Source organism: Pundamilia nyererei, unplaced genomic scaffold, assembly GCF_000239375.1.
Source record: "Pundamilia nyererei isolate P.nyererei 1_Seehausen unplaced genomic scaffold, PunNye1.0 scaffold00007, whole genome shotgun sequence".
NCBI classification, from domain to species: domain Eukaryota; kingdom Metazoa; phylum Chordata; class Actinopteri; order Cichliformes; family Cichlidae; genus Pundamilia; species Pundamilia nyererei.
Genome location: NW_005187408.1, coordinates 3,593,920 through 3,605,854, shown reverse-complemented (window position 1 = coordinate 3,605,854; position 11,935 = coordinate 3,593,920). Strand labels below are relative to the sequence as shown.

General features: G+C 41.6%; 1 protein-coding gene across 1 annotated transcript in view; it reads left to right on the top strand.

Annotated features, from left to right (window-relative positions):
* crispld1a (cysteine-rich secretory protein LCCL domain containing 1a) overlaps positions 1–11,204 on the top strand; it is a 15,168-nt gene extending 3,964 nt beyond the window's left edge. Inside the window, exons 3-15 of the mRNA XM_005722554.2 lie at positions 2,889–3,007; positions 4,508–4,640; positions 4,738–4,853; positions 5,002–5,102; positions 5,189–5,383; positions 6,020–6,080; positions 6,167–6,233; positions 6,436–6,566; positions 6,674–6,717; positions 6,814–6,886; positions 6,966–7,041; positions 7,172–7,305; positions 10,239–11,204. Of these exons, the coding sequence (XP_005722611.1) occupies positions 2,889–3,007; positions 4,508–4,640; positions 4,738–4,853; positions 5,002–5,102; positions 5,189–5,383; positions 6,020–6,080; positions 6,167–6,233; positions 6,436–6,566; positions 6,674–6,717; positions 6,814–6,886; positions 6,966–7,041; positions 7,172–7,305; positions 10,239–10,290 (1,302 nt within the window). The 3' untranslated portion in view covers positions 10,291–11,204. The remainder of the gene's footprint in view (positions 1–2,888; positions 3,008–4,507; positions 4,641–4,737; positions 4,854–5,001; positions 5,103–5,188; positions 5,384–6,019; positions 6,081–6,166; positions 6,234–6,435; positions 6,567–6,673; positions 6,718–6,813; positions 6,887–6,965; positions 7,042–7,171; positions 7,306–10,238) is intronic.
* The last annotated feature ends 731 nt before the right edge of the window (positions 11,205–11,935 follow it).

Sequence of the window (11,935 nt, the reverse complement as noted above, 5' to 3'; positions counted from 1 at the left end):
GGGGGGGTGATTTACGGAGGTCATCCAAGTGCTCTTTTATCCTCTAGACAATGCCATGAACTGAGGCCAACATTCCCCTACGCTGACTTAAAACACTTTGGCCTTCCATCCAGTCCTGACTCATCAGCCTTTTTTTTTTAAAAGTCTGTAGAACCTCTGAAAGCCATCCTTCACTGCCTCCTCCAACGCCTGTCATGCGTTTCGAGCTACGGTTTGGCCAGCTCGCAATTCCGTCTGTTGAAACGGCTTCCTGTCATTCGGTTCATCTGCAAAACACTGGCTGCGTAACTCCTTCTGCAATTTTGCAAATGCGATTTTCTCACCCAGCAATGATTTGCTTTGCATTGTTGCTCAAACCATGCCCCCTGTTACAGCACAATAATAGGGAGATAATGGTGTTTGCTCGGCGACAACATTCAAACAGTGGTCAGCCCCGGGAACTTTGATATGAGCTGGTGGGAGCTAGAATGCACTGCATGAATAATTGCACGCCATCTCAAGCTGCATATATTGCTGTGGGAGTCCAAAGCTCTCAGTACACTTGCTTAATATAATGCCAAGATTATAAACATTGCTCTTCCTGCAAATGCTCACTATGAATGGGTTGCAATTGCACTTTTCATAAATATTTCGGGGAATGTCATCATAAAACTTTTCGGACCATTGACTCCAATGACGACTCAGTAATGTGTGATAGAATAAAGAACGGCATGGGTATAAAAATGAGCAGAGACACATTTACACAAACTGAGGATACACATCTTTCCTTTAATTTGTCTTATTATTTTTCCCTTGTTGTTGACTATTGTTGCTATACCGTTAAGATTTGTATTGCTGTAAATTAAGTTACCCATTTGCATCCCATTGTTCTCACCAAATCATATCACGCCTTCTGTTTTCTTTTTCCCCAGCTTTGGTTTCCCAATTCCCATGTCTGTTCCCTGCTTTTCAGTATTATTCAGCATGCACCATTGATTATGAGCAGGAAACTCACACTTGCAAAGGAAGTAGCCCTCTGGGCCTTTGGAATAGAATCAGAAAAAAAAAAAACTGCCACAAATGAAGTGTTAAGCGAAATAAACAATGCAGTGTGTACGGCGCTGAAAGACTCAAGCAGAGGAGGTGTTTTTCTTTACGGCCCCGCGGAACTGTGGTCGAAGTGGGTGGTGGGCGGGGTGGTTCGCGGTTACAAGGCCTCCCCTGCTGGGCGAACTGTGCAAACAGCAGCAGCTTGACAAGCCAGCTGTACTCTGTACAGACTCAACAGCTGAAAAATATGTGTCTCGGTCAACACTTTCTCAACCTGCTTTCACTGCAACTTTTCTGGACAGTGGAATGAGTTTCTCAGCTGGACGGTGCCGCTTATTTTATCATTATTTAAGACGTGCCTCGAGATCATCGCACATCACGTCTTTGTGATACAAACTGTAATCTCCAAGAGCTCCGAGAAGCTGCAGCCAGAATTTTGGGTTCTTTTTCAGGCTTGAAGCCTATTGTAGTTGCGGTCACAGTAAAATGTTTTAAGACACAGAACCACCAATTTAGCACTGCATACTGTATTTCACTGCTTATCAGTCTTTTTTTTTTTTTTTTTGCACAAGGATGTCATTCTTTGAGAAGAATCAAAGGGAAAATATGCAGATATAAATCAAACTAGAGTTGACTGGTCTCCATTATCCTGCCAAAAAAAGGGATACGCAACAGATAAGGCAACACCGACATTTATTTGCGGCTCACTGCAAGCAGAGGTCACGTCTGAGCGCAGATAGGGTTTCAGGTAAACAAATTCTCATTCCTGTTTTAGCCCCGCGTCTGTCACTCAACATCTGACCTTATTGTACAAGAACGACCACAGGCAACCGCAGGAGAGGTTGCTGTAACTCTGCATCCTTCTATTGACGATGAATTTTTATGTGTTTGTTCAGTTATGTAACCTTCCCACAAGGCTCTGTTTTAAAAACTGACATTCCGCTCTGCAGTATCACGTTGGCATCGCTGATTTTTAACAAATGCGTTTAACAGGAAGAAACAGCTGAAGAAACTGCTCGGAGTTAAGAGTTAATTTGCAGCACTGCCAGACATCCTGTTGCTAAGTAGGTGTGCGGGGCAGTTGTTTCTAGAGGGACGGACAGCGGAGGTGGTTGGTGGAAGTTGAGGGGGGTTATTTTAGTATGGTTAGTGGATGAGATTTCAGTGAAGGTAAGCTGAATTCCAGGCCCCAACGTGTGAAATGCAAATATTTCTGACACCTTCACCCATATACTACTAATACATGCGCTCACACCCACTAACGCACATCAGCTAATAGACTTTCTGGCAGAAACCTGTTATACAAGTCATCCCACACTGGAACTGGGAGTAAACGAACACACGCTGTCCTTCAGAGGAAGTACAGTTGGTGTTTTTCTAGCATTTTTATAGTAGAATATAGGTCAGCAGGGAGGAAGGACACTCTTTGCATTCCCAGAAAACCCCAGAATGGGAATACGATCCCTTAGTATCCAACCAGAGCTAAACTTGACTGAGAGGGCAACTCACAGAGGGAAAGTGAAACAAAAGCATGTACCCAGTCATCTCACTAGAGACATATGGAAGTTATTACTAACCCCCCCCCCTTTTTTTTTTTTTTTTAAACTTCCACGACTTCCAAAACTTCCAACTTCCAAGAAAAGTCAGCTGAGTCGAAGAAAGAAAGGCAAAAAGCTTTACTGCAGCAGCAGCAGCTCCTAGTTTCTCTTCCTTATCATCATAGGTTGAAATGACCACAGAGCAGTGTTTCTCTAAGCTCCTTTACCCTATAACACATTGAACTGGTTTATATGCATTTTATCACCATTTTGTTACTTTTATAATCCAGGAAACTCATTTCTCCATCTCGCCTCGTGCAGGTGTGGGACACAGAGTTGGAACGTACTGCAGAGGAGTGGGCAGAGACGTGTCTGTGGGAGCACGGTCCCGCCGGCTTGCTTCCGCAGATTGGACAGAATCTGGGGGCACACTGGGGAAGGTAAATAATCTGTTATTACAGACAGTTTATGCTATCAAACACTAAAATTAAATAAATTTGGACACTTCAAAAGCTTTTCAAAGTGCTCTGTTCTACTTTAAGTGACCAAGTAAGCTGTAGTATAAAAATCTGGTGACGATCGAGGCTGTTTGGATACAATGAAGTCACTCGGATGGTCAGCAACAGTACTCGGGCAGGCTGACATTTAAACAACGTTCAGTTGATACTAAAGGGCTCGAAGTGTCCAAGGAAAATATCAACGCAACATTACACCACCTATGCTCTATGCTTTTGTGTTATTTACACCACCATTTAACACCAGACACAGCAGAAATCAAGACTTATCAGGTCAGACAAAGTTTTTCTTCTATTGTCCAATGTTGGCGAGCCTGTGTGAATTGTAGCCTCTGTTTCCTGTTCTTAGCTGACAGGGGTGGCACCCAGTGTGGTCCTCTACTGTTGTAGCCCATCTGCTTCAAGGTTTTGATGTGCTGTGCGTTCAGAGATGCTGCTCTGCCTACGTTGTTGGTAACAGGTGGTTATTTGAGTTACTGTTGCATTCCTGTCAGCTCAAAGCATCCTGGCTGCTCTCTTCTGACCTCTGGCATCAAACAGGCATTTTTGAACAGAGAACTGCTGCTCACTGGATATTTTCTGGTTTTTGGACCTTTCTTTGCAAACCCTAGAGATAGGGTTGTGTTGGAAAATTCCAGTAGATCAGCAATTTCTGAAATATTCCAAGCAGCCTGTCACGGAAAACCATGCCACGTCCAAAGTCTCTTAAATCACCCTGTTTCTCTATTCTGATTGGCAGATAAGACATTTGCATTAACAAGCACTTGAACATTCGCAAGTAATAAGGTGGCCGGTGAGTGTACAATATGTTACCCATGACTGGCATTTACCTGCTGCGAATGAGACGTCAAACACACACTGTGGCATATATGCGAGTGGACTCCGACTTAACACAGATTTCTTTGCTCCTTTATTTCACTCAGTCTCCTGCAGAGCTCCAGAAAACAGCGCTGCTTCACACAAGAGACGCTTGTTCTGCATCTAATCATATCACTCCACAGTCGAGATGTCTGCTTAATTCTAATCAGATTAACTGGCAACACCTGGTGCCAGATCAGTGTCCTTGGTTACTGAGCACAAATGTTGATTTTCAGTTAGAGCACTCTGTTTGCCAGTGGATGATAACTATAGGTGGCACTACATGGGTTTATTAAGTGTGCTTGCCTCAGAGTTCTTGTGTCAAAACAAATCAAGCACTGCTTATCTAATGCTCGGCCATATTTACCATATACATATACATATGCATTTTAACATAACTGAATATCCGAGCACTGAGAGCTTATACAGTATATTACAAGACTTAAAAAGACAGTTGTAGTGAGCAGTGAAGAGCTTAATGCCAACATCTACACCAAAGGACTCATAAGACACAAGATATGTTGCTTGGAACATTATAATCATAGATGTGCTTACTGATCTCTCCAGGTATCGTCCACCCACGTCCCATGTTCAGGCTTGGTATGATGAAGTGAAAGACTACTCCTTCCCTTACCCTCAAGAGTGTAATCCCTACTGTCCCTTCAGGTGCTCTGGCCCAGTTTGCACACATTACACACAGGTAGCTATGGATCATGACTTCTGGAAACCTTACAAAGGTGCAATGAGAACATTTAAGTCATCTGTTTCTGCTTCTCCGTATTGTCCTTCTTTTGTAGCTTGTCTGGGCTACCAGCAGTCGAATTGGCTGTGCAATCAACTTGTGTTACAACATGAACGTGTGGGGGCAGATCTGGGCCAAAGCCGTCTATCTTGTCTGCAACTATTCACCGAAGTAAGCAGATATGTTGTGTACCAGCACTGTGAAGAGTTAATTATAGTGTCAGGCCGTTTTGATGTGACATCACAGCGATCACTTGTAGTTAAAGCAGTCCTGGTTTGTCTGTGTTCAGTAGTTTTTGTTTGATGTTTCATGTGCACAGGGGAAACTGGTGGGGCCATGCACCTTACAAACATGGGACCCCGTGCTCTTCTTGTCCCCCCAGCTATGGAGGAGGATGCAAAGACAACCTCTGCTACAAAGGTAAGAAAAAGCCACACATAGAGAGAGGGAGACAGAAGTCGGTGCAAATAACTCATTATCATGCCTTGATTTCTGTTTTATTTAAGGGCAAGATGACAATTCATATCCACTGCAAGAGGAAACTGAAGAGAACAACTTTATTGAACCAGAGGTCCCCCGTACCACAAATCCCCGGGCTCGGGCCTCCAGACCTGAGCCTCCCAGTTTCCCCGCTCCAGCCCCTACGCAGCCCCCCGCAGAGGACCTGCAGAAGAATGAAATGGTCAACACACAGCAGATGTGTAAGCTGCCATTTGACTGTTTATTTTGGATCAGGTTTCCTCTCGAAATGGGGGGTGTACAATATGGTTTTAGGTCTGGGAGGTGCAGAGAGTGGAAGTGGAGGACAATATGTGCTGCAAAAGAAAAAGGAAACCTGTAGCTGCTTGCTCAGCATTGAGCTAGCGATACTGAATAATAAGTGCAAGAAGTAGACTTTGACCTTAAATATTTTTCTTGCAATTTATCTTAAATTGCTTTGATGCTGTATAGTCCTTATCTGTCATCTCCATGATTAACCCTGGCACTTTCTGGAGTCTACTCAATATTGCAAGTCACTCTTTGGAGCAGAGAGGGGAGGTCTATTTTAGCATGAGCCCCTGAGTGTGTGTTTGTTTTTGGCTTGCTGAGAAGTGTTGAGGGGTGAGAGCGGCTCGCTGTGGTTTTTAAATGGCTTCCTCTCTGCAGCACATTAAGGCCTGTGCTTGTAAGATGAGACACATCCTCTAGTTTTGCTGACCGCCCTGAACCTGAATTCTTGTCTTTTATTCTTGAAGCGTCTCCACTTGAGTCTTTTAGGAACTAGTCATCTGCATCAGAGCCGCTAGTTCACACATGCTGCAGGAGAACTCAAAGACCTCTGTGTTTATGTGTTACAGCCCAGCTAGTGACCTGTGACACTAAGCTTCGGGATCAGTGCAAAGGAACAACATGCAATAGGTACAGTGAAGGCGAAGCATTAATAGGGTGCGGTGCAGAATGTACAGTTCACATATTCACATGGTTATTTTTGCATTGACACACAGATACGAGTGCCCAGCTGGATGCCTAGATGCTACAGGAAAAGTAGTTGGCACAGTGTACTATGAAATGGTGAGTGCACATGTAGCTAGTGTACTCTGAGGGAAGATTAAAAAAGATTTGAACGCTTCAGTGTTTTTTCACGAGGTGTGCAAGATGAAGCTTTGGGGAAAAAGATGTTTTGTACTTTGAGGATACGTCTTAGTGCTTATTTATCCACATTTCTTGCTAAATACATTATAAATGGTGTCTCTTTTTATCTCTTTTATTGCAGCAATCCAGTGTGTGCAGAGCTGGTCTACATGCTGGTGTCATAGATAATGATGGAGGATGGATGGATGTAACAAGGCAAGGAAGAAAGGACTTTTTTATCAAATCCTACAAGAATGGCGTCCAGTCACTTGGGTGAGACGGCAATAAATTTACACCAATGACAACTGATAGTTAAATATAATGAAAGTGAATAGAAATAATAACATCTAATGTTGCTGTATTCATTTTCCCCTTGACAGAAAATATCAAAGTGCTAACTCCTTCACAGTCTCCAGAGTGACAGGTTAGTCTGTCATGCTGTGCATGTAGATATGTTGTCATTTGTTTCCAGCTTCTCATTATGGGCTTTGCCGACACCCGCTGTGTTTCCTTCTTACAGTCAAAGCCATCACATGTGAAACCACAGTTGCACAACTGTGTCCATACGAAAGGCCTGTAAAACACTGTCCAAGGTATGCACCTCCCTGTATCGCACACTCTCTCTGGTTATCAGAGCTGCCTAGCATCATGTCTGTTCATCATTCGTCTTAGGTTATACTGCCCGAGAAACTGTGTAGAAGAGAATCCTCACATATCCAGAGTGATCGGTACCAGAATATACTCTGATGTAAGTCCCTGTTTTTGAAGCTGAACTTGTCAGACACTAATTCACACTACTTTGGGGCTGTCAGCATTTTAGAGACAGAAATGAATGAACATTTCTGACATGTTTTCCTTCCTCTTGCATGCTCCTGTAGAAGTCCAGTATATGTCGAGCGGCCGTCCACGCTGGAGTCATCAGGAACGATGTGGGTGGTTATATCGATGTGATGCCAGTGGACAAGCGAAAACACTACATCGCCTCGTACCAGAATGGCATTTCCTCAGAGAGGTATTGGATGACTAACCTCACAATCTTATAAGAGGGGAAAATAAATAATAAAATAAATAAATATATATGTGTATAGATAGATAGATGGAAAATAGTTATATACACAATAAAAGAAGGACAAAATAAATAATGCATAACAGTATCCTATCTCTGTTTTATAATACCAATATAGATATATTGTTTGGGGGGGGTTTGCTGGTCCTGTGTCAGCATTCAGCCTTAATACATGACAGGAAAGTGAAGCGGTTAATGCACTTGCACCCAGAGTGGAGCAGTAAGAAATCAATGCCTCTCAGGTATCTACTCTCCTCTCCTTCTGGACCTAATCATTTCAAGATGCAGGCAGTTACATCCTGTATGCAGTGCACGTGGTAGAGTCATTTGCATTCTTGTAGTTTAAAATAATGAATTGCTTGGCAATTAGTGTACACAAGAGGAGTGCATCTTCGTGTAGTTCTAGACGTGGTTTGCTTTCTGGTAGTAGGTCAAAAAGGACGACCAATATACAAGGATTTAAAGCTTAATATAGTTAAACAGAAAAATAAAAAAGGACAGAAATAAAAAGTTAATGCGTGTAACCGAGGAAACAGGGTCTTGTTACCATTTATCTCAAAGGGGGTCAATACTGAATCAGATTTTAGACAATTTTCTTGCTTGGTTCTAACAGGAAAGTGGATGAATTAATGCAAATCAGGTTGAGGAAAGAAGCTGCAAGGATTTATGAAGGATTTATGTGTAAAACATCTCATTTATTTGGTAGAAACGGATCTGGTTACTTGTACGGTCACTTGTAATCTAAATGAATCTGTGAAATGGCGTTCGATTGCTCTAATTTGCTACATGGTATAGAAAGAGAAGTCGTCATCACCGACAAGCTGACTTGCTGCATTTGAAGTTGCTGTGTTGCTGAATATTTATTAAATATAATACAGCTGAAAAGTAGCCAGCATTACAAAAGCTAAAAAGATGAAATATATGTAGCACAGACAACAAATATCTGCACAGAAATTTCTGTCTGTGTTTGTTTCTTTGTCTCTCAACTCCTCTTGGACCAACAGGAGTTGAGCGACCAAACTTTGCACACAGGTTTATCTTAGTCCTCTGAAAGTTCTTACCTATATCAAATATTATGACATCATCATGTTGCCTAGCAATTAATTAAAATAATCTGTTTCAGCAATTATGCAACTATAACATCTTGTAAAAACATTGTGTCATTTTAATTTCAGAACAAAAACATCATTTATATCCATAAAAGTTAAATTAGGTGTGATATGTTATAATGCCGTCACATTGCTTGGCAGTCAGCTAACAATGGGCTGGAATGGCCTGTTTGTAATCTTTTACTCACCCACAATGCTGGTTGCTAATGCTTACATCCGCATTAGCAACCAGCAATAGTAAGAAGCTGAAATGACCAATTTTTAGCATATAAAGAACATCTAGCGTCTCTGTTGTTTTTGTCTCCCCCTTCTGGCAGCAAGAATAATTACATAAACACAGCTGACAATAGTTAATAACTTATTATAAACATCTTTTTTAGACACTAATTCTTTCTCTGAACGAGTTCCTTTTCTGTCTAGAGCACCAGAAACTTTCCTTTTCTTTGGGTGTTTCTACCACACTGAGCTGATATATTCTTTTCTATCCTGCTCTGTGGTTTCTCCCTTCTTTAGTTTTGGCAAACTGGTTATTTTTTTTGATAATACAAAATTCATCTCTACTGGAGTGCCAGCATGGGAATGTCACCACAGATGCCAGATTCAAAACTCTGGTATACTGGAAAATACACATCCATTTACATGGTTTAATCAGCACTGTGTGAACCCACTTGGCGAGTGCTCGGATGTAACAGCTGGTCATGTATATGTAACGGCTTCTCGCTCCAGCTTTAACAATGCCACAGCCAAGGACAGCAATATACATAAGATGAAACGCCTCAGCTAGTTTGCAAATAGAGCACTTCATCGTCGACATAGGGGTGTACATCTGCTTATACCGCCCCAACATTTTTCATTTGTCTAATCCGACGAAGAGGGTTGAGAGTAGATTACCTTGTTTGGTGCCATGTGCTAACACAGAGTAGGAAACAAGAGATATCACTGGTTTTTACGGTGGCTGTTGGAATGTTAAGAAGCTTAAAGTGGCCTATAAAGTACTCAAACAAATTCAAATCTGTGCTGTGTAACGCTGTCTTCTGAATGTAGAAGAATCAGCAGATGTGATCTTTGAGTCTGAAGACTCAAAGTGTCTCTGATATAAAATTAGAGATTGCTGTTATTAAATTCTCCTGCAAGCTAAGGTATTGCTATGCTAATAAGGTGAAAGCTTGTGTTGAATTTATGCTGCACCACATTGCAACAATATTAAGGCCACAGGTTCATACCAGCCACTCTTCAAAGTGACCTAGATACAGTGTAGTCTGTTCCAGTTTTTAAGAGAAATTAAATTGCACCTACTGTGGTCTGCAGAATCTCTACACTTCCCATGACCTATGTAGAGGGGAGACTTGCATTCACAGCCTCATTCATTCAAAGCCCTTTCCTCCTCCTTTTCATCTCCTTGCTCTTACCATGCCTGTCGCCACTTAATTTATCTTTGTCACTCTGCTAAGATACCTGACGTCTGCCCATCACTTATCTGTGTCCCTTACCTTTACAACATGTCTGTCTTTGCTGGGTGACCACATGAAGTTCCTCGTGTTTGTGTATTAATGGGTGGTTTACCTGTTTTTTTTTCACTGAACTTCAGCCTCCATCTGTTTGTGTGCTGTCTGTCATCAGAACGTCAGACAGCACACCGCCACGGACATTTCTCCACAAAACCAGTCGATCTGTTTGTGTGTGTCTGTCATGTAGGCTGGGACATGTTCTGTATCTGACACATGCAGCACCCAGACTCACTCTCCCTCTTGTTGTTCTCCTTCCCTGCAGCCTTCAAAACCCTCCCGGAGGGAAGGCGTTCCGGGTGTTCGCTGTGATTTGAGAGCCCCAGAGGGCAGCTTCACCAAACAGAAAATCGCACTTGTGCTGTTGAAAAGGTGGTAATCAAGCCATGTTGTCAAACTCAATGACTGAAATGTTTCTGGCTTTGCTACACTACACGGGTTAGAGGTTGTCACTATGGCAACGGAAGCCCAGCAACAAAAAAGAAACTTGACATGCACGCAATGAGAACCATGAGTTTTTGTCAGCTTTAGCAGGAAATGTTAAAAACTGTAAATATTGCTGATTACTTTGTACAAATTTGTTAATATAGTATTACATTTGTATTGCCTTTGTAGCAAATATCTGTGTATGAATATTAATTATAGAAATGTATTATATGACCTTATAATGGCACTTCAGAGATAATATCACTTTTATATTAAGTCTGGCACATTTATTGGTGCTTTTGCTACATTTTGTACTTTTGGATTGGGGAAATTTGTTATTCATTTATTTTTGTATGGTTAGACACTATATCATTATAACTTGTAAAGGATGCTGCTATATGTTTTAAGTATTGTTGCTGTGATCACCTGTTCGATAAGTTTCTTTGTAATTTTCCAGAAAATGTGGTTTAGTTCAAACTGCCTGCAGGTCGGGAAGTATGCTCATCTCTCCGGGGTTCACCATTCACCTTTCATTTTGAATTTTATTTTACCGGATGTCGTTGCTCCAAAGAAAAATGATGCCCAATTAGTAATCGTTTTTGACACTGATACAGAGAAACAAAAATACGTCTTAAAAATCTCATACAGTATGTCGTGCAGTATAAAATATGCTTTCTTTTAAGCTGTAGTCGTTACAATGGGCAAGCAACTCTATTCTCATCTGTTTTCCTTGCGTCTAGATTTTCCTAACTTGGGATTGTTAGGAAAAGTTCATTTTGCAATAAAACAACAGAATGACCACACATTTCTATTAGCCACTTTCTTTTTCCATTTTAAGTTTGTTAAAGTTAACTTGATTTAAAAAGCTGCTTGCATTATACATTGATTGTCCTGAGTTGAACCCCATTTGCCTTCAAAACTAGCTCCACTCAACAAGGTGTTGGAAACAATCCTCAGTTTTTGGTCCATATTGACATGATAGCATGACACAGCAGCTGCTAATGTTTTATCTGTGCATCCATGATGCAAATCTCCTGTTTCCCAACATCCCAAAGGTGCTCTAGTGGATTGAGATCTGCTTATGATGGATGCCATTTGAATACCGTGAAATCAATGTCATGTTCAAAAATCCAGTTTGAGATGATGTGCCATGGTGTGTTATCCTGCTGGAAGGAGAAAATGGGTCACAAAGGGCTGGAAACGGTCAGCTAAAATACTCAGGTAGACTCTTGTGTTTAAGTGATTCTCATTTGGTTGAGAAAAATCCCCCACACCATTACACCACCAGTATGAACTGGATGTTTTCATGTTATTTACACCAAATTCAGAGCCTACCATCCAAATATCACAGCCTGTTTAAAGTGTATCCTCAGTTTCTTGTTCTTAGCAAATAGACTCTTCCCCCCCTCCCCCGGTGTGGTCTTCTGCTGCTGTAGCACATCTTGTGTTCAACTTGTGCACTTCTGCATACCTTGGTTGTAACAAGTGATTATTTGAGTTACTGTTTCCTTCCTTCAGCAATCTGCCCATTCACCT